Source organism: Falco cherrug, chromosome 5, assembly GCF_023634085.1.
Source record: "Falco cherrug isolate bFalChe1 chromosome 5, bFalChe1.pri, whole genome shotgun sequence".
Taxonomy (NCBI): Eukaryota; Metazoa; Chordata; class Aves; order Falconiformes; family Falconidae; genus Falco; species Falco cherrug.
The window spans coordinates 55,533,210-55,553,376 of record NC_073701.1 but is presented as its reverse complement, the minus strand read 5'-3'; the positions used below and the strand labels follow the sequence as shown (position 1 = coordinate 55,553,376).

Genomic DNA, 20,167 nt, shown 5'->3' with positions numbered 1-20,167 from the left:
TTACGGTATAATATCAGTCGCAAAAGGGTCGAATCAAACATTGTTATAATATATCTTTAAGGCAGCTTCTTAAGTGAGAATCAAGGAAAGATTATTTTGCCCATGTCTAAGCTTAATGGCACACTTAGACAAATAAGATGAGAAACTACAGCTGCAGCGAACACTTGTGCTGCCTGTTGCAGTTTACAGAACAAACATTTGGAATCTATCTGGCTAATCATGATATATTTTTCATGTGATCATCTGTTTATGCTTCTTTGGTTTATATTTCTTGGGACTGGGCTGTGTGCCAAGGGGCTGGGGGCTGGAGTCAGCAAACACCCTCCCAGCCTCGCCAGACCCTCAGCAGTACCCTCAGCCACAGCTGCTCCAGCCTCACCTCATGGGAACAGCCCCCCCTCAACCCACCCTGCCAATCCTTTAGGATGCAGTGTACTCGGAGCTACATGGCTTAACCCCTCCTTTTCTTCCCACAGCCCCTCTTGCACTGGAGCCAAGGACCGGGCATGCATATGTAAGAACATCTGCATATGCTGTTTAGTGCACATTTTAACCAAAAAAATGCATGGAGCCCTGTGGTAGCTTGACTAGCAGGCAAGGCCACTGATGGAGGCACATGTTTCTGCACTTGTTTCCAAAAAAACCCTTTTTTCTTGTGTGGTTTGTGTTCACCAGCCCGCTTGGCCAGCAGCATGAGGGACTTGCCATGGCTTCCCACTGAGCTGGGGGAGCTGGGGTGGCCACTGCCACTGTGTTCCCAAGCCTCTGCACTGTCATCCCTGCACCAGACCACCTTCTCTTTCTGTGCGTGACTCCCACAGCTGTTTCGCCAGCTGTTACCTTCATCTTTCAGCCACGTGCATCTGCAGAGGCTGTGCTTTCCAGCCTGGCTATCTGCCTTGTGCCTCCCCATCCGCAGCCCCACAGCCTGCTTGTGCCCCAGGGTCCAGGGCTGATTTCTGCCCTCCCAGAACACAGCCAGCAAGACCAGGCTGCCCCCGTCAGAGGCTGGCCCAGGTCAAGTTGCTGGTAGTGCTGCTTGTGCCCACCACAGCCCCCATGGCCTCCACACACTAGATGCAGCTCTCTGAAGCACAGGTGAAGCAGCAACCTACTGCTACTTTGACATCAAATTGCCAAAGCTGAAGAAACAAAATCAGGGTGAAATTTCGCCTAAGCAGCTTTTAAGATGCTGGAAAAAGGTCAGCTGCATGCAAGATCTCCTGTTTGTCTCCCATAGAGGGAGCACAGATTGTCCAAAAAACACTGAAACAGATGCACTTCTGTAGCCATTGCAGAATTAAGAAGTTGAAGTAACCAGAAAACAGGCAAATGATGGCCTGTGCCTCCAGCTCAAGGAAAAGATGATTTTTAGAAGTGTTGCTGCTGCTTGTCCAGCCTCCAGCTGCAATGCAGCAAAAATGTGGTCTCCTTGACACTGCAGCACTCCTGCTGGGTGTTGGCAACAGACAGGAGGGTTCCGAGCAGCACCTTAGGACAGTTCTAGTTTTAGCAAAGGGGTAAGCAGCAGAGTGGCTGGGATCATCCTGTACCTTTGCAAGCTACAGCACTTCCTTGCAAGCACAGCACGACACTTCCCTGCAAGCACAGCTCTGTGTGTGGAGCCCAGGAAAGTACACCAAGGAGAAGGAAATGAAGAATGAACCTGGATAAGGCCACAAACACGTAGCTCCATAACAATGACCTACACTTACATGGTTACCCTGCTGATGGTCACTGAAGCTACACACTTCCCTGATTAAAAGGCAAATAAAAAACACATCAGTTCTCATACAGCAGCCATGCAGCCTCAGGACACATGGTTTGTCCAGCAGATGCGGGTCCAGTCCTGGAGGAGCAGAGCTGACCTCAGCCTCCAGGCACTTCAGCCCTGAGCCACCTCAGGCTCCTCACAGCTCATTCACATTGGGAGACCCAGGGTCTCCTCCAACCCAGAAAGCAGTCAGGCTGTGGTTTTGGTTCACAGTGAGGAGCCCTGTGGGTTTTTTTCTTTTTTACTGTTCAGCTCCATTTCCCAGCTACAGCTGCATTTGTGCAACAGTCCTGAAAGACTCCTGTTGCCTGGAGTGGGTGGACGGGGTGAGAGAAAGCCAGGAGGACCTCAAAGGCACGCACTAGGTGCCCCTGCCTCTTAACATTTCCAGCCTGCAACCACATACTCTCGAGCTGCCACCTCAGCAGCTCTCCCAGCAGCAGCAGAGGACTGCAGGCTCGCTGCACAAGCAGCCCTCCCAGGCAAGGCACTGGCGCAGGGGCGTAAGGGCTGCAGTGTGGCTGTGCCATGAGTTGCCCAGAGGTGCTCGCCCTGGCTCAGCCGGGCTGGGGGCTCCTGGGGTTTCTGGCTCTCCCAAACGGAACTTCAGACCTTGCCCTTCACCGCAACAGCAGCTGGAGAACCTGTGTGTCCTTCTGCACACACAGACACCGTGACTCTGGTAACAGCAGGGGCTGCTATGCCCACTCTCCCAGCACTGCGGGATTTTGCAGGATGGACATCACTTTGGTGCCCAGAGGGCCACAGGCCAAAGCTGTCTCATCTGCTCTGACTCCTGGCAGGATTTGAGCCATTGTATGTGGAAAACAGGTCCTGACATCCCCTCACTGGGGAAAAGACAGCAGAAGTCCCAATACATAGCAGCCTGCTCGCCTGGAGACAAATGCATCTGTACTGTTCTAATGCCTCAGAGCTGAAAGCAGGTCCCATGCGGCTGGGCGTGATGAAGGATGGGGGCCTGGGGGCCTGACACACATGGCTCTGCAACCTCTGTGGCTCCTGGCAAAGCCTGAAAGGGCAGTGCTGCAAGCGGGACTGTCACGCAGAGCAGAAGGATGTTAAATCCCTGGCTCAAAAGGGTGAGTGAGCGTTTCTCTGTGCAGTCTCTACCTCCTTGAAGATGTTTACTTTGCTCCTTGTGCTTCCCCTCTATTTCCTTCCTCTCCATTTCACACCGCTAATACGTTACACGTAGGCTAACACTGAAACTGAAGAATTGAAAATGCAGTCTCAGCAGCAATATCCCTCGAACTGTGCTAGGAGGAGAAAAGTAAGGTAAAGCGGGTGGCTGAGAAAGGGAGCAGTGTGCTTGTCTGGTTGGTGGGTCCCCACAGGGAAGCCCAGGTGTGATGGGCTCTTCCTTCTTTACATCCCCATGGCATAGCATTGAAGTCTGTAAGAATACCCTGCAGATGCAGCCAAACAAAGCCACGCAATCAACCCTTTGTCATCAACTGCCACCAAAACTACTGGTACGTGTCCTCACTACTACGCAGCGTGGCCAAGGAGTAAGACAAGGAGGTACAGTGAGGAACACGCTGGCTGTCAGGGGGAAGTCCTCCTCTCAGGCTGGGATTTCCCAGTTCATTTGCTTTTGTAAAGAAATTATTTTTCATCATGCTTAAAGTCGGTTCCACAAAGTAAATCCTGTTCTTTGTTGTTCACTAGCATCACTGAGTCTTTTGGACAGGGCCTGGAGGCCTCTTCCCCGTGTTGAACATGTTAAGTGTCATGAAGGCGGTGGGGGTGGCTGAACAAGAATACAGCTGACTGCCAGAGAGGCTGGTGGTTGCTGCACTGGCAATTTTTCCTTTCACCAGTCATTTTTAGGCAAGCCAGGATGTTCCCTTCTCTTAACTCCTGGTCTAAAAGTACAAGCTCCAGATTGCTTAATATTCTAGGTGTTGAGGGAATTTGAGATTCCTGCAGTGGGACAAATGTCTACAGAAATTCTTTGTAATATTTGAGACTTTCTGTAATACTTGAGTGGATTTAAAATGTCTTTCTCTTTACAACAGCAACATGAGAAAGCACAAAGCCTCACATATCTGATGATTGCACGAGTGGGATTTTTTGGGAGGGGGAATTACTTCAGTCTGATCTTTCTCCATTATTTTTTATTTAACTATGCATTCCTCAGTTCAGCTTTACTTAAATGAAAAGTAGAAACAACAAAGTGGCCCTTGCGTGAGGAACAGCTCTTGGAAGAGACAGTCCCTGGGAGACCACAGGTGCTGGTGGCCTCATTTTATATGACGGCGACTGATATCCACCAGTGTCTGGAAAAACCAAGTCTATCCATACGAAAACCAAATCTCATGTGAAATACAGGCTTTCATGGATCATCTAGTAAAGGTGAACGGTTTTCATATTATATTGAACCCTAGGAAATAAAAAGCAAACTGCACTGACAGGATGCATTGACAGTGCCCTTTCTATGGCAGATTTTTATGTGTTTTCCAGAATCGTTAATTCTCTTACTTCAGAGTCCCTCTCGCTGTGGATTTATGACACATTTCCTGCCTCCCTCCTCCTCATATGTTCCTCCATCTCTCTTACTTGAACTACTTTAAAGTGACACGTTGTCGCATATCCATGTGATGAAAGCAAGCACATAGCTCCAGACCCAACAGAGCGTGTTTCTTTGCAGCTTGGTGACCCCAGACCAGCCAACACACCCTGTCAATGTGAGCACAAATGCAAGGGACAGGCAGAGGGATTCCCACCAGGCAGGGAAAGGCCGCAAACTGGGACATGGAAAGGCTTGGCTTGCATGGAGCAGTCAAGATATTGCTCTTCTTCAACCCTTTGGATGACTGCTTGGGGCTGCCAGATGAGAAGTAAAACTCTTATTGCTTGTACACAGCCCATGATGGTGGCTGTTTTTGACAGTCTCCTCTGGAATAGTTACTCTCCAGTAACTTCTGCTACCTGCTGCAGGTGTAGTCACCTTAAAAATACAAAGTCACCTCACTGCCCATCAGCACTGTCACCAGTGACACACCCCCACCCCCAAAACCTCCCTCCTCACCCTCACTCTAAGCCTAGGGGGCATCTGCTTGCTCAGCCTCAAGTAGCAGGGAAGCAAGGTCAGCATCCAGACCAGAAGCTAAGGGTCTCTCCTGCATGGTCACACATGTCTGGGGACTAAAGCAAGGATGGCGAGTTAAAGGTTCCCTGCTCTCAACATTACTGTCTGACTGACCTCAGATGGCTCATAACTGCTTTTGTGCCTTAGTTTCCTCCTACGTAAATGATATGAGTCTACCTGTTCCCATGGCTTTTAAATTTTTTTCCTTTCTCCCTGTGTTCCTCCCCCATTCTTACAGATTCAGCTCAATGTCCAAGAGCATCTGCATTTGCTAATGTTTTGAGGTTAAATAATTCAAAACATGTTTTGAAGTCCTTCTGCTTCTCAGTGCACTGCATCTCATAGAGGTGTGAGATTCTAGCACCAGCTCCAGACCCACAAGTGAAGTACATCAAATGCTGCAGGAGATCACTGCCTTTGCCCCACCAATGCACATCCCCATTCCCTGCCTAATCCAGGGAATCCCCTTGCTTCATCCCCCACTAAGAAATGTTTATCCTTAAGGCAGCCTCCCAACTCCCTGCAAAAATCAAAATGCAGAATACCTTTACAAATACAGTGCTTGTTAGTGCCCCTTCCCGGGATGTGTGTTCCTGGGTAGCCTTTCCAAAAGACATCTTGAGCAGCAGTAATCACTTGTCCCAAAGAAACAGCAGCACACAGCAACTTGCTGCCTTTACCTTCTGCTGGGCAGAGGCTTTTGGAAGATTTGCAGTTTTAAGGGATGTTTTCATTTACCTTTGAAATGATGTGGCTGCCTCCTGCAGCTTTCAAGAGGCTGCATGTAGCCTGGCTGCACCATCATAGGGAAATTTCCTGTTCCTGGTCCGTGCAACCATAAGTTAAATCTCAGGGTTTCTCTGCATAAATGTGGATCTGCACTCTGAAAAGCTTTATGGTGCCAGAGTCTGGAGTTCCTCTGTTGTGTAACCTCCACTTGCAGGATGCCAATGCTTCATAATGTTACAACTATCAAGGCCCTTTTTGCTACCACCAAGTAAAAAAAAAAAGTATTTCCACCATAATGCTTTTCAAATGTTTATGTGAAAATATATAGATCTACTTTTTGATCTACTTGTAAAAGTCCCTGCAAGAATGTGTCTCTAAGGATACCAAAAGTTTTCCAGTGTTACCATGACTCTTAGAGCTTGCTATCTATTGAGATTAGCAAAGGGACAGTTTTTAAAGAGGCCCCTGGAAAAAGATTACAAAACTTCAGAGCTGTATGCTCATACCCTTCCACACCTTTGCAAAGGATTTTAAAAATTTGCATTAGTTCAAATGTGTGTCACCTGCAATAAAAATATTCATTGATAAAAACAATTCAAAGCAAGGCTTGCACAGAGCTCACCAGCAGTTGCCCTGAGACAACAGTGCTCAGCACCTTGCAAAATTAAATTCCTCTCCTGGGGTGAAAGACAGAGCAAAGGGCAAGGCAACCATGTTCTCACCCTGGCTTTTCACAAATGTGCATGAGACTGAGGGTCTAGGGTGGGAAGAGTTACTGTAGGGCAAGCAAGGGTGAGCTTGCATGTGTACACTTAATGTGCATACACACGGGATGCCTGAGTGAGCTGCATGTGTCACACTTGATGAGCAGCTGCCCAGGGCAACCTCGCTTAGCCTCCTCTCTCCCATCCATGCCAGTGGTGGCCTCTTAAAGAATATCTGTTAGAAAGTTATCAATCTGCTTCTGCTATAGACTCCCAGCTTCAAGCATTAAATTGGTTAGGATATCCCTGAGCTCACGTTTGTGCCTGTATCACTGGTTTTAAATAGTACATGTATTTCCATAATTTTGCCTAATCCCTTGGAATCATGTGTGCTTGTGCGCCCCATAACGTCCTGTAGCACTGAGTCCCTCAGAGTAACTCTGTGTTGTACAGAAAGGTTCTGTCTCTTGCTTCCGCTAAACTCCCTGCCTGGAAATGACACTGGGTCCCCTCTAGTTCTTGTCCCATAAGAAAGTGAACTGCTGTTCCCTATCCATCTTCTCAACATCACCTTACAGTAACCTGGTCATCTGCCAGGACACTTTATACACAGACAAAGAAGCAAGGTTTGAGACGGAAACAGTTAAAATCTCACTTTGACAGCTGCATATGTGGGAAGCGGCCTGTTCATTTGGAAGTGTGAGAATGAAGCCCGCTGTACACAGAGAGGTGGGCATTGGTGTGATTTCTCAGTTTAGACCTGGTCGCTCCCCAAAGACACTGTTCGCCACCGCTGCAGCAGTTGTAAGGAGCTTTAGAGCAGCTTTTTGGGAAAGTTCCTTAACTCAAGTTAACCCACTGAACAGTCTATTTCAATACTATAGCTTTGCTCTCAGCTCAGATCTGCGTGAATTGTGCTTGGGAGTTTAGCATATTAGAAAACCAAAGAAATGGGAGTGAGCCAACCTCTAATTCCATGGAAGCGTCACAGGAGTCCTACCCCCATCTAAAGTAATCTGCTTTCCAGTCCTCACCTCCAAGTTCACAGGTATGCTGTGCAAAGAGGTTCTCTCACCCAGCCCAGGATGTGGCTGTGAGTGCTGCTGAGCTTTGCTCTTTGTATTCTCTTGCCTTTTTCTATAGTGTACGTACTCTACCAAAAGACCAAGGATAAATCTACTTTCAAAGGGACCCTAAAATCTGAGAGAGGGACAGTCTACCTGAAATCTCTTAAGTGCATCAAGGTAGTTGTCACATAGGCAAAGGCCTCTTCCACGTTTCTTGGCCAACTAAAGTTGGATACACATCTATTAACTCAGAGGGACAAATTTCTGAAGTTTTCTCACGTAGATAGCAGACTCTGTCTTTCCTGTGAGCACAGGATGGAGGTAAACACAAGGTGAATGCTGACACCCACCCAGGTTCATAAGTAACTATGGATGGGCGGCACCACAGGGAGTTTGTTGTGCAAATGCCACATAGAGCAAAAGCCAGCTATGGCTTTTGGGAGTCCTTTGGTGACAGGGCTCCCTCAAGGCAGCATCACCTGGATATGAATTACTTAAGCCAGAATAATATTGAAGAGTTTTCACATCATGTTAAACTGATACTATGGAGCTGGTGTAAGTCTTGAGTGCACATGTCTGCTCCAACTCATGGAAGGGACATTCAGCTTTGCAGTCAATATCAGCTTTTCATTCACTGGAGGCTTTCAAGATACCTTTCAAGACATTTTTGAAGCATTAGAAGGGGTTGGTTAGCTGTTTATATAGATGGGGAAAGAGCAGCAGAGCAGTGAAGTCATGTGCTACAGCATAGCAACTTGTCACTCCCTTTAAGGAGGGTGACATGTGGTCCCCACGATCTCCTCCACAGTCCTCCCAGACCCTGCTGATCCTCCCCTCTGCACCTGGTTACCAGATCAAGGGCTCATCTCACCCTGCTGTAAGTCAGTTCACCTCAGCAGTCCAAATTACCTGTGGCTTTATTGCTGGGTTAGTCTTCTGTGACTTCAGACAGCTAAACCAGCTCAACACCAGTATAAAATTATCAGCATGAGGGAACAGTAGGAGCGGAGGGACAGGGGCAGAAGGAGGGGTGCAGGACCACCATCACCCAGCAACAGGCAGCTGGTGATGGGTCAGAGCCACAATCCAGTTTCACCCACAACTATTCCTATTCCCATTCCTGTTCCCCTCCCCTCTTCTCCTCTCCTCTCCATTCACCATCCCTGGTTCACCATCCACCTCGCCCCCAGGACAGCAAGGAGAGCAAAGCATAGGGTCACAGAATGCACAGCACTGCAAAGGGGTTTGCAGGATAAGGCCCTCAGGTGGGAGAAGGGATCTTTTTGTCACATGCAAAATCAGTCTCAAATGTTCTCTGCGGTATTGCTCACACAAATGGCACAGGGCTGCAGAGGCACGGAGGAACCATTCCTGCCATATGTTGTCAGCCGGTGAGAAACTGCAGGAAAGAACGCACATGGCAGCTCCCAGCTGGCCTGGGCTACAGGCATCAAACCTACACACAGCCTTGCGGACACTATATAATTGTCCACAAGTAGGGCAGTCTGAATGGCACCCTTTGAATCACAGACTTTAATGTCTCCGGCAAATGGAAAAGCAGACATCAATAGATGATGAATATAGTGAGAATTGTATTCTAATTGGAAATAAGATGTATATTACCTTGTACTGGATCAAATAACATGATGGATTAAAATGGCTGTGCTGAATAATTGAGATCCCAGTTGTATAATTTTTCCTATCATTTTAAAGTTATGCCATGGAACCAGCAATATTCCACTAATAAAAAAAGGTTGCTCATAAAAAGGAAAAATATCAAAGAACCATCAGTGAACAGAAACATTAGAGAGAAGCAGAATTTTCACGTTCTTCACCCTTTTGTATGTGCAAGTACTACTTTACAGGCTTTGCTTCTTTTATAAAATTATAAACACAAAGAAAATCATGATGAGCAAGTAGTGTACCTCATACAAGCACATCAGATGTACGGTGATGCTGAAAATTTTCTCTTTACCTTTCCATCCCCAAGACACTGAGCATGAATTAGCAAGGCTTGATTTGATAACCGGAGTAACAGCTACATCCAGTTGTAAACTGGGCATTCAAAACATAAATATTTATGGGGTTTAAGCCAACTCCATCTGAAGAGATCTCTTTCTAAATCTAGGCGTGAGTAAACAGATTCCTTCGTACTGGGGCTGCTTGTCCCCTGTACCACACAAAGCAAGGAGCTGTAGCCACAGGCACATTCAAAGCCTCTGCATCATATTACTTACTAGTAGCTTGAAATTCAGACTACAGCCTCTTTTAAAAGATAGTATTTTTCCAGAAATGTTTATTTTAAGTTTAGAGCTGTTATTGTTATTTCTTCTCACTGGTGTAAAAGTCCAGTTGGAAGAGTTTTCTTTCCTCTGCATTGAGGTTGAAAATTCCTGGAAAGCCATGACAATATTCAGCATTCATGATTACACAGGCAGACATATTTCATGAAAATTGCATAGGCTTTTAATACAGGATTATGAATGAGCTCTAATGTTGAAATTATATTAGATTGAATTTCAGAACGTATTTAACATATTTCCATACAGCAACCTTGCGATGTCTTTTCAATAACAGTGATTATTACAGGCAGGCTGGTTTTTATGAAAACATTTGTTCAAGGTGGACAAGGCTTCCTGAAAAATGTTGTACATCTTTATGGCTGACGTTTTAGTTGTTTTGAATTAACTTTTTTCACAGCCAGAATGAAACATTTCACCATATAATTCTTCATACATGTCTTCAAACAAACTTGGAGACTTTGCTGTGGATTTTCTAAACTGTAATACAATCTCAGGCATGAAAACTCTTTGTGAGCTGGAGGTGAGCATTTTGTCCCAAGTTATCCTGTTACCCTTAAAATACAAATATTCTTAGCTAATGTCTGTCTTTTAAAGCAGTGATTGCCTCAGATGATTTGAAGACATCTCTAAGTATCACCTTGTAAACCATCTCAGGCTTACTCTTTTACAAGCCTCCTACAGCTGACTGCCTGGCTCACCACGGACCTTGATAAGGACAATCTGTTTGATTGAGTGGAATGGAGTTCAGATTTTCCCTTACTTAATGGCAAACACACCATTTACACATTGCCCAGGACAGCGTATGCATTTGAAAAGCAGAAGTCAGTGACTCACCTTTGAGATCTGCCCGTACGAGCTGTCTCCTTGCCTGTCATCATGGCAGGGCTCGAGGATGGTCCCCTGGACCACTGGCTCAGCCCTGCCATTTTGTCCCCTTCTTCCTCCCTTACACAAAGCAGCAGAGTTCATAGTCCTTTCTCTGGAACATCAGTGATTTAAATGTCATTAGTTTTGAAATGTATCTACTGGGTAAGGCTCAAAGTAACAGAGTGTGCCTTAGGCAATTTATGCCGTTGTCTCCTGGGGTTGCTGGACTTGCTTCTCCATATTCACTCGCTGCCATTAAGAGCACCTATATTATGTGTTACATTCATGCTGCATTCTATTTGCCTTTCATTCACACTGGTGTCAGACGGAAGTAATGCTACAGAAAACACTCAGGTTTTACCAGTGTGAGGCACTGGAAGGCTTTCCCTCAGTCATTAGCAAGTTTGATAGCTCTCAGTAGTCTAGTTTAGCCATTGGAGAAGAGCGATGTGTTTCCTACACTGGTGGCATAAACGCTTCCCTCACTTTTATACTGCTGGAAGAAATGTGTATTTTCAGGGCTAAAACAGTAATCCATTCACAGTATGCTTCTGAAACTAACCCTATTCTATTCACTTCTCTTAAATGGTCAAAACTGTGTAACTGGATGCCACAGGCTCTATACTCCTAACACCTAATAGAGATTCTTTGAAGGGATATTTTGAAGACATTTAAAATAGGAAGCTCTGTGCCCTGTCCTCACTGCTGTTGTGAAACTCTAGGTGAGTCCGCATAGATGTGGATTTTTACTGCAGTTTAATATTTCTAAACAACATTTTGCTGATTAAGAATGGGCTAAATCATCTCAAATTGATTTTTATTTTTGCCCTCTAACTTGACCTACAGAATGTATCTACTAATTAAATGTCAACAGGAAACAAATGTCTTCACAGTGGGAAAGTAGTTACCTATGGCAATTTTGGCTTGTGGTAAAAAAGCCAGGATGAAAAAAAAAGTCCACGTACAGAAAAAATCACATACATTTTTAAACAGTGTTATAAACTCATGCATGGCCACCCAGCTAGGGATGGAAATGGCTGGAGACACGTGGTTAAGCCAGGGTGGATTCAGTAATGTCTAGGAGACACGGCCTTTTCAGCCAAGCGGTCCTCAGATATGACAAGCCCTGTACTCTTAGGAAGAGCGGGCTTGGCCGGCTCCTGCTCCATCAGCGTCAGCCTTGCAATGCAATTCAGAAGGGAAACAAAACTCCCTACAAAAAGCACCTCCATTTGTACTAACATTAGGAACCTTTTGCACTGGTTTTTTTTCTTGCCATTCTGTATCACCTTTGCAAAGATTCATTTCTTCTGCTTTTCCATTAATGACCTAGAAGGAAATCTGACTTGTGGAAATCTCTGTAGCCTGAACAGCTGACCCAAATGAAAGATGAAATAAAATACTCAAAGGGAAAAGGAAAACCAACCATCCCACTTGGCACCTGGGTGTACGAAAAGTGCTGCTCCATTACGACCAAAACACTTTTAGATGCAACCCAATACTGGGCACTGTCTCAGCCTTTCAAGAAATCACTTTCCACTGTAAACACTGACTGCAGTCAATGCAAAATATTTATTCCTTTCATATGAAGATCTCCCACATGCTTTGAGGTATTTGAATTCATAAGTGAGAATACCAAATATTATTCCTGTTGTATGTATGTCAGCCAGCTTTTAGATGCTCTCCCTCTCTGTCACAGTCTCAGTAAGGATGAGTGAAGCTGCCCTTTGGCCAGACTGGTGTTTGGTTTAAAATGCTAGATTTGGGTGTTGCTAAGAGCACCTCCCACCACAGATGTCCTTGTTTTCCAAAGTAAACAGCCTCTGGCGTCTTGTGACCTGAACAGCCCCAAGCGTCTGACCTTGAAAAGCAAAAAATATTTTATTTGAAAAGAAAAATCTGTAATCTAAATTATTTGGGGCACTGCTTTCCTTCCTCAGTAGGGTGCTGGAATGCCCAGGATTTGGTAGGAGCTGCTTACCCACCACAGACATACGCTGTAACATATCTGCCCTCTTATGATATATTAGGCAATGGTTTTGAGTTGGCAGGCTACTAAAAACCCTAGCCAAACAAAGATAAAATTGCAATTTATCAACACAGAATAATGAATTCATGGTCACTGGTGACTGCCGGGACTGGTGGTAGCCAGAAAACTGAAGTTGACAACATGGAGACAACAAATTCCAAAGATTCCTCAGAATTTTCTCAGCTTTGGAAAAAAACCCCAAAACTGTTTGGATTTTTTTCCCTATAAATTGTTCAAACTAGGAACAAGATAATATTATCACCTTTCTCAATATCTTGTGCAACAGGGCTGAAGCAGCAGAAGTGTATGAACACACTGTGATTGCAAGTATCTTCTGCAGCACGTTAAAGAAAGGTGTGAAAATGGAGCAATAATGATGCTTGCAGAGAGGTAGCTGGGGGTCTGTCTCAGTGAGGGGTCAGCAGTGCTGTGCTTTAGCTGGTACGGACCTTTCCCTTGAGAATTTGGTCCATGGGGTTTAGTATTCCTATTCTCTGTACTAGTTATCTGGAGGAGTCAGATTATCCAAAGGCATCCTCTTCCTATGAAAGATTTCGAGTCTTGAAAATATTTTATCTCAAGTATGTTGAGGAATCTTCCTCAGTAGACCATAGTCCTTTCCATCCCCTCAAGACTTGCAGGAGCTTTGTTTCACTGAAGTCAGTGGTGTTAGACAGATACCGGAATGAAGTTAAGAAATAGGACCTATTTTTAGAGGGTTTCACAAGCCCATGTTGTCCTAATCTTACAGTGCCATGATGGAAATCCATGTAATTTAAGGTGACCAGGAGGGGCAAGCAGCAAGGGACAAAATGCAAATTCCTCTTTCTTCTTCTTCACCCTCCACCTACCCTTCCATCTGCTGACTGCTCTCTGGCTAGAAACTTGCTCTTACAGCGTGGAATTCCATCTCCTCACCAGCTGCAGTATCACTGAAGCTCTCGGTGATACTGACACAGTGATTTCTGTGAACCGGTACCAGCACCAACTAATTTCACAAAAACAACAGTGAACAGCTAAGAAATCACCAGGGGTGCTGGCTGTCACAGACCAGGCCAAATGTAAAGTGGTGTTCTGGAGGTGAAAGGATCTCTATGCTATTACAGACCTTCCAAGTTTCCCAGTCCCAGGGGTGCACTTTCATGGGAAGAAAAACCTCTTTCAGATCATGCCAGATCTTTTCTGCACTGCCCAGCGGTTATACCTGAGGATGTTCTCCAGATGTTCGTGTTTGTGTGAAACATACAATAACAAAGCTGTAAACTAGAGCAGACAATACCCGGACTGCAAGAAGAAGGGCTTTATGGTGGCCTGGAAAAACACGAAAATTAACTAGCCCACACACAAAATCAACTTTTCCACTTTAACAGGATGATAAAGACATATTTTATTTGCTTTTCCAAAGAACTGCTGCTATTCCCAGCAAGTGGGCACACACAATTTGTCACAGTTCTTATATTGCCAGTAGGTGATTGCTTGTATTTTGGGGAATATTCCTGCCATTTGGGCAGACAAGAAGTGAGAAGTATGCAGTCTAAGACAAGGTGAAGCTGCAGTTCAGATGGTTTTTAGGCTACAGTGAAAAAAAATAGTAATATACCACTGTCTGGAATACCAGCTATTGAAAAACAAAAGAGAAGAAAATCCTTGCAGCAACTGAAAATGGAGGGGATGGAAACAGACCTGCTGCATTAGGGAAGTAAAATTTCCTGGCTAAAAAAACTGAGACCACAGGTATCATCTGTACTGAAAGTATAAAGAGCACCAAATGAGAATGTGCTGGCTAAGATATCTACAGAGTAAAATGTCTGTGCTGTTTGCAAGCTGTCTAACATGAGGTGAATAAAACAGGAGTTTGAAACTGGAAGCCTCTTTTCTTTTCTGGAACCGCTTCTCTTTTTCAGCTGGCCTGTGTTGGCTAAGCAAAAGGTCTGAGAAGGCTGGCTGCAAGTCCTAGGTGGTCTCTGGGGAAGGTTTCTGAGTGTACTATTCCTGCTTAATTTGGGCTGCTCGAGTGTGTCCTGATCCCAAAAACATGTGGACATAACAGAGACCTTTTTGCTTAGTGCATTTACGTATACACATATACCGGTGGCCTGTATAAGAATTTCAGAACATTGCATGCCTACACTGCTCAGAGTCTGGCTATTTCAGTGATTTCACTGATTGGAGCGTGTTTGGAAGTATTATCTTGCCTTTTTTTTGCTTTTTTTTTTTTTTTTTTTTTTCAGAAAAATGACTGTAAAAAAGATACAGTTGCAGACTGCTCTCACAGCTTTGATCTGAAAAGTGTAGTCAGACCCTGTGGTGTATGAATTCTCCTTATAACAAAGTGGGAGCAAGCCAGACTGAAATGCAGCTCTTTCCATACGCAGGATTAAACATTTTCGCAGGTTTATTGTGGGACCTGTAGGTGGCCTCATTTTAATAGTCAATAAAACAAGAACTAATAGTTCAGTTTGCCAATGAGCTAAGCAACATTTTGTCTTATTCTACTGAATTTGGAAGCTGATGAATTTGCTTCTAGTGCCATTGAATACTCTGCCATTTGTTCTGTGAACAAGTGGGTATAGAGCACACTGATTTTAATTTGGAAAGTGTCAACATCTGTTTTGTTTTCATCCTTAAATTCCTTCAAGGATGGGATCAGAGGGGCATGATTTTGAAACTCTAAGTTAGGACCAGCAAAGCAGCCTGTGTCATGTATTTCATCACCCCTCCCAGACCATGGGTGAAGGAGCAGCGGAGTGCTGGCCATTCAGTGACATTAACCACAGACATTTTGTAATATACTGAACAGTAAGAAAAACTAATATACAGCACATATTCTGTTAGAGAAGGCCTAACCTCATGGCCTACGAAATTCAGATGGCTAAAAGGACTGTGAAACAAGGCTAAGTGAATTACAACTAAGGCCTTTCAGCAAAATCAATAGAGTACCAATATCCTCATCCACACCTGGCATCACGTTTATGGTAATGCATTCTTCACTGTCACCCCAATAGAAGTGCTGACTTACGATGTTTTCTTATTTAACTGAGCCATTTTTGGGATGAGGAAGGAGAGGAAATACAATGGAGCCTAGCTAGTGCCACAGAAAGCTCCATCTTTGTCAGCTGTTGAGAGGGCAATAAGGTCTCATACCTCATGCTAGTACACTGGGCAGGTCTTATCCTATGGTTCATTATTATCATTATCTTGTGCTGGGCCACTGGAAGCAAGCTGTGTGCTTCAGTTGTATCTTGTCTTTCATCCCAAGAGATGACAGAGCCATCAGACACCGTTTAACTGTGAGTACAAATAAGGGGCCAAGGCATTACTTCACAATAAGCAAAGCCACGACAAGGTCTCTAGCCCTGCATCTCATTTTAGTGAGTACCTGTTGGTCTCTCGTTTCAGACATTGGTCAGACTATTACAGTTCTGAAAGGGAACTACAGTGGATGCGTAGGAGGCAGAGGCTACAAGGGATTAATATTTGTACTAACAGGCATTATACTAAACTTGTAAAATAAGTCTGTCAGCTGTCCTAGGACATTCTGCAATGTTCAAGAACAAGTAGCAAGTGAATTAATATTCATATAACCCTCTGGTTCCCATGAATACAGACACGAGAGCTGGTTTGAAGACAGCCTGCAACTTCTTCCCCTCTCTTGCACCTATCTTTTATAACCCACTGCAGAGCTGATCTACCGAGTGGCATTAACCTGCTGCCCACAGGGCATTCCAAACCTGCATCTGTGGAGATGAAACCTTGACAGAAACAAACTTTCCAGCCAAATTCCTCCACTGAAGACTGAGCCCGGGCACCGCGGGGCTCCTGCAGCACCCCTGTGAGTCAGCACATCCCGCGCCGCATCTTTTGAAATTGGTCAAAACTTCTGCTAAGTAAAAGTTGAGCCTTTCTCTAAATGTTTCGCCTCTCTGTTGGGCCTGGATGCTTGTGATATTCTCTTGAAAGCTGGTAAGTGCAAGGTAAGTGCAAGGATACCTGGTACCCTGCAGTGCTGCACCCCTGCCAGAAACCTGCTAGAGATAAAGTGCTGATATACAAATATTCACAGTAAGTTAAGGGAAAGCTAAGCAAAAGCAGTTCCCTAATACCTGCTGCAGCTAGGGGTGCAAAAACCTGCATAAAACCAGATAAATAAGGAAGAAGAACAGAATCATTTATAAAGAAATTTATTTTATATTTGTGTACAACAAATATATGAAAACAAATTTAATTTGAAAAATGTGTATTTGATTTCTTAAAAGTATTCAACCCTCTTAAGGAAAGGTTTTAGTTATTAAAAAGGTACCGAAGGCTAAAATTATACTTGGATAATATATATGTGTGTGTACATATATATAAAAAATGTGTATTTTTATATATATAGTATATATAAATAACATGTGTGACTTACATGATATTTTAAGGTATGCTATTTAAACATCTGAGTAACAATAGAGATATTATAAAATATAGTTTGCAATTTCTACACAGTTTGCATTCAGTTTTCATAAGCATCTAGACAGTGCAAAATTTAAACATACAGAAATATTTCCTATTATTTTATATATTGTTCTCAGCTCCCAAGTTTCCTCTGTCATGATCACAACCAGACTGAACCAAATTTGGAAGGTTCAATACTAGTCCTTACTAGCATCTTCGGAGAGCAATAAAAGGAAATCTGTCTTACCTTGCACTGTGGTATAGTTTGCACACAAGAGAGAACAATGCATTTCCTATGTTAAATGTTCTAACTCCCAGAGATCACATACACCTCACCATATTGACTCATTTCATTGCACTCCATATCCTGCAAAAATAAATCTCCTGTAGGACAGCATACATTACTGCATACTGAAGTTTAAGTAATATATTTCTTTAACATAAGGCAGGAATATACTGAAATTTGATAACACACAAATCCAACAGCAATCTGGAATTAAACCACATTTATGTACCACATTTTTATAGATGCTGCCTTTTTTATGTTTTTGTCAGAAAATGTGGTAGAGAAAACCTACTTTTCTTTAATTATAAGCAAGGGATAAAAGCACTCCTAGAAGAATTTGCTAAAAACCAATGGGACCAGGAGAAACTTGACCACCTTGAAACAGCAAAGGTCAGTCTGCACCTTTCCTGTAGCCAATAAGCAATTCCTTGCATGACATCTGGCTCATGTGAGTACTTGCTACAGCAGAGCCCGAGTGTTTTAGCTCTAAATATTTATCATCCTTATTTGCATCTATTTGATGTTAAGATATGTTTTTTTCACGTCTTTTTTATGTTGCTAAAAAAAGGCAATTCTGACCATTCTGTATGCTTTTACAGTAGCTCTATTTTAACTGAAGGATGTTTGTACTTTAGATAATACATCTATTACCACTGACAGAAAAACCTCCATCCTGCTTACATAAAGATCAGTGGTTGGCTAGTAGAAATAAAATTGGATCCAAACATTTTAGTCACAAAGTTTGCTAATAAAAGTAAACACTATATTCATTAAGCCTCTCAATGCTTAAAGGCAAAGTGGTGTTAGCAAATACTGTATGGTAAAGCTTGAAGAACAGTATTTTGCATAATTTCAGGCAAACTGTTATCCAACAAAATCTAACAGCAGTTGTGGAAAACATGTTATGGGACAGCAAATCTTACTATATTAAAATTTCTGGAGCTCAGACAGGCTTTTTTTGAATTCATTTCTTACACCAACCCCATCACTCGTGTCCTACACCACAACTGCACAATTTAAAGGCTGCGGCCTTGTAGGCACTATGTATCCAGACCAGCTAATCTTTAAAAATGGGTACTTGAGGAGGGTATCCCTCTTTCTGCCACATTCATCCCTAACCATCCTTTTATCAGAAACCGTTGTTTTCTGAATCCTGGTAGCAACCAACACGATAAAGAGCCTAGTGTCATCCCTCATCTACTTCGCTTTTCAAGTTTATCTCTGCACTTGTCCATATAATTACCCCCTGCAGATTTCAACTTTAATTCAGATTTGATTTACAGTTGCTGAACAGGCCTCGCAAAAAGACAAAGCCTCATTAGTAGGCTGCAAAAGTGAGCCTTACTAGTTAAAACCTTGATTTAAATATCAAACAAAGGGGGAAAATAGACGCTGAAACAATGTTTACATCCTTTCAATCAGACCCTTGAAATTCTGGCAGTAAATTAGCCAAGGATGGGCTTTAAATCTCATCCATCTCTCTACGCTGGGAAGGAACAGCCGTAACTACAAGTTTTTGCAGGGCGTGGCTGATGCTGGGAGATGGCTGAATACATATGACCAAAGGCTGCATGCTTCGCAAGTCAGAACAAAGCAAAGATGTGCTAGGAATTCAGGATTTTCTTGTGCCCAGAAGTTTCCTATAGACTGGAGATAAACACAAGCCCCATCTCCCACACAAAAAGGAAGTGTTCAAACCTAGAGTAGCACAGCACTAAGAAGAAACTAATAACTAATGATGCCAAAGCTTCTTGATTTAAGGATTCCCCACAGCAATCTCAACAATAAGAAAGGAAAAGAAAACCTGCGGAGTCAGGCAACACATTTTTAAATCCAATTATATAGTAAATGCACTGGCAGGCAAGGCCTCTGTCCTGAAAAGGTGATGAAGAAGGATGGTGCAAAATGCTTTCACACATTTAAACATTCTTAGGATATAAGAAAGCAGGCAACTTAGAAAACATTCCTTGTAAGCTGTGTGGGATCAGCACAGTTTTCTGCAGGCTTTGCTTCATCCTACAGCTCAGCTTTGCCTGTTTGGGCAGGACTGGCATTACTGCTGCCTTCTCCGGCGTTGTTCTTGTCTGCTGGCTTGAAAGATAACGAAGCAGAGTTTGTGCAGTACCGTTTGCCAGTTGGGCGAGGTCCATCATCAAAAATATGCCCCAGGTGAGCACCACACTGAAACAAAATACAAGAGTATCACTGTGTCTCTGTGCAGCTTGACGGCATCACCGCGGTGTTAAGCAACAGCTAGCAGCGGCTTCCAAGGAAGCACACTGGTGCCTACATTCCCCTTTCAAGTGGGATTTACCACCTACATTTATTTGCAAGAGTGATCCAGGAAGATGATCTTCTGAGATACCATGGGCACCTGAGATTTCAAACCCAAATTTGCAGGGCGTTTCCCATCATGCCACTGCATATGTTTGGTTGGGCTACCATTTCTGGGAGGCCTCCCGCCTCTGTAACGATCTCATGCCAAAAGCATAGTTAAAAACATGGTGGTGAGGGCAGCACTGTCTGGTGCGTTTCACATACTGCTGTAAGGTTAGCTGCATAAGAAAGGGGCAGCCCAAGCCCTGGGCTCTCCTCAGCCTGCAGCCATCTGTGACGCCCTCGGTAAGGAAACACTAAACCGCTTTGTCATCTTTGGAGTATGCCCTCACACTCCTTTTCTTTCCACAGCCTGGCACTCTTCTGAGCATCAGGGTCCTTCTGGGTGCACCTCTGCTCCTTGCCCCTGGAGGGAATGGAGCTCTTCCACTACTCATCTCACACTACTTTCTGTAGTATATAGGACATAGGGACAAGGGGACTGAAAAAGACCGGTAGTGAAGTTACGTAAAATATTTCTGAATG

The 20,167-nt window shown here is 43.9% G+C and overlaps 1 protein-coding gene across 5 annotated transcripts in view; it reads right to left on the bottom strand.

Moving 5' to 3' along the window:
* Positions 1–20,167, bottom strand: part of MSRB3 (methionine sulfoxide reductase B3) — a 117,229-nt gene that overhangs the window by 14,007 nt on the left and 83,055 nt on the right. For 3 of the 5 annotated variants that reach the window (XM_055711877.1, XM_055711875.1, XM_055711878.1), the window contains one exon: positions 16,751–19,486. The exons of the other annotated variants lie outside the window; for them this stretch is intronic. In XM_055711877.1, the coding sequence (XP_055567852.1) occupies positions 19,322–19,486 (165 nt within the window). In that variant the 3' untranslated portion in view covers positions 16,751–19,321. Of the gene's footprint in view, positions 1–16,750; positions 19,487–20,167 lie in introns of those variants that run through there. 5 annotated transcript variants of the gene reach the window in all.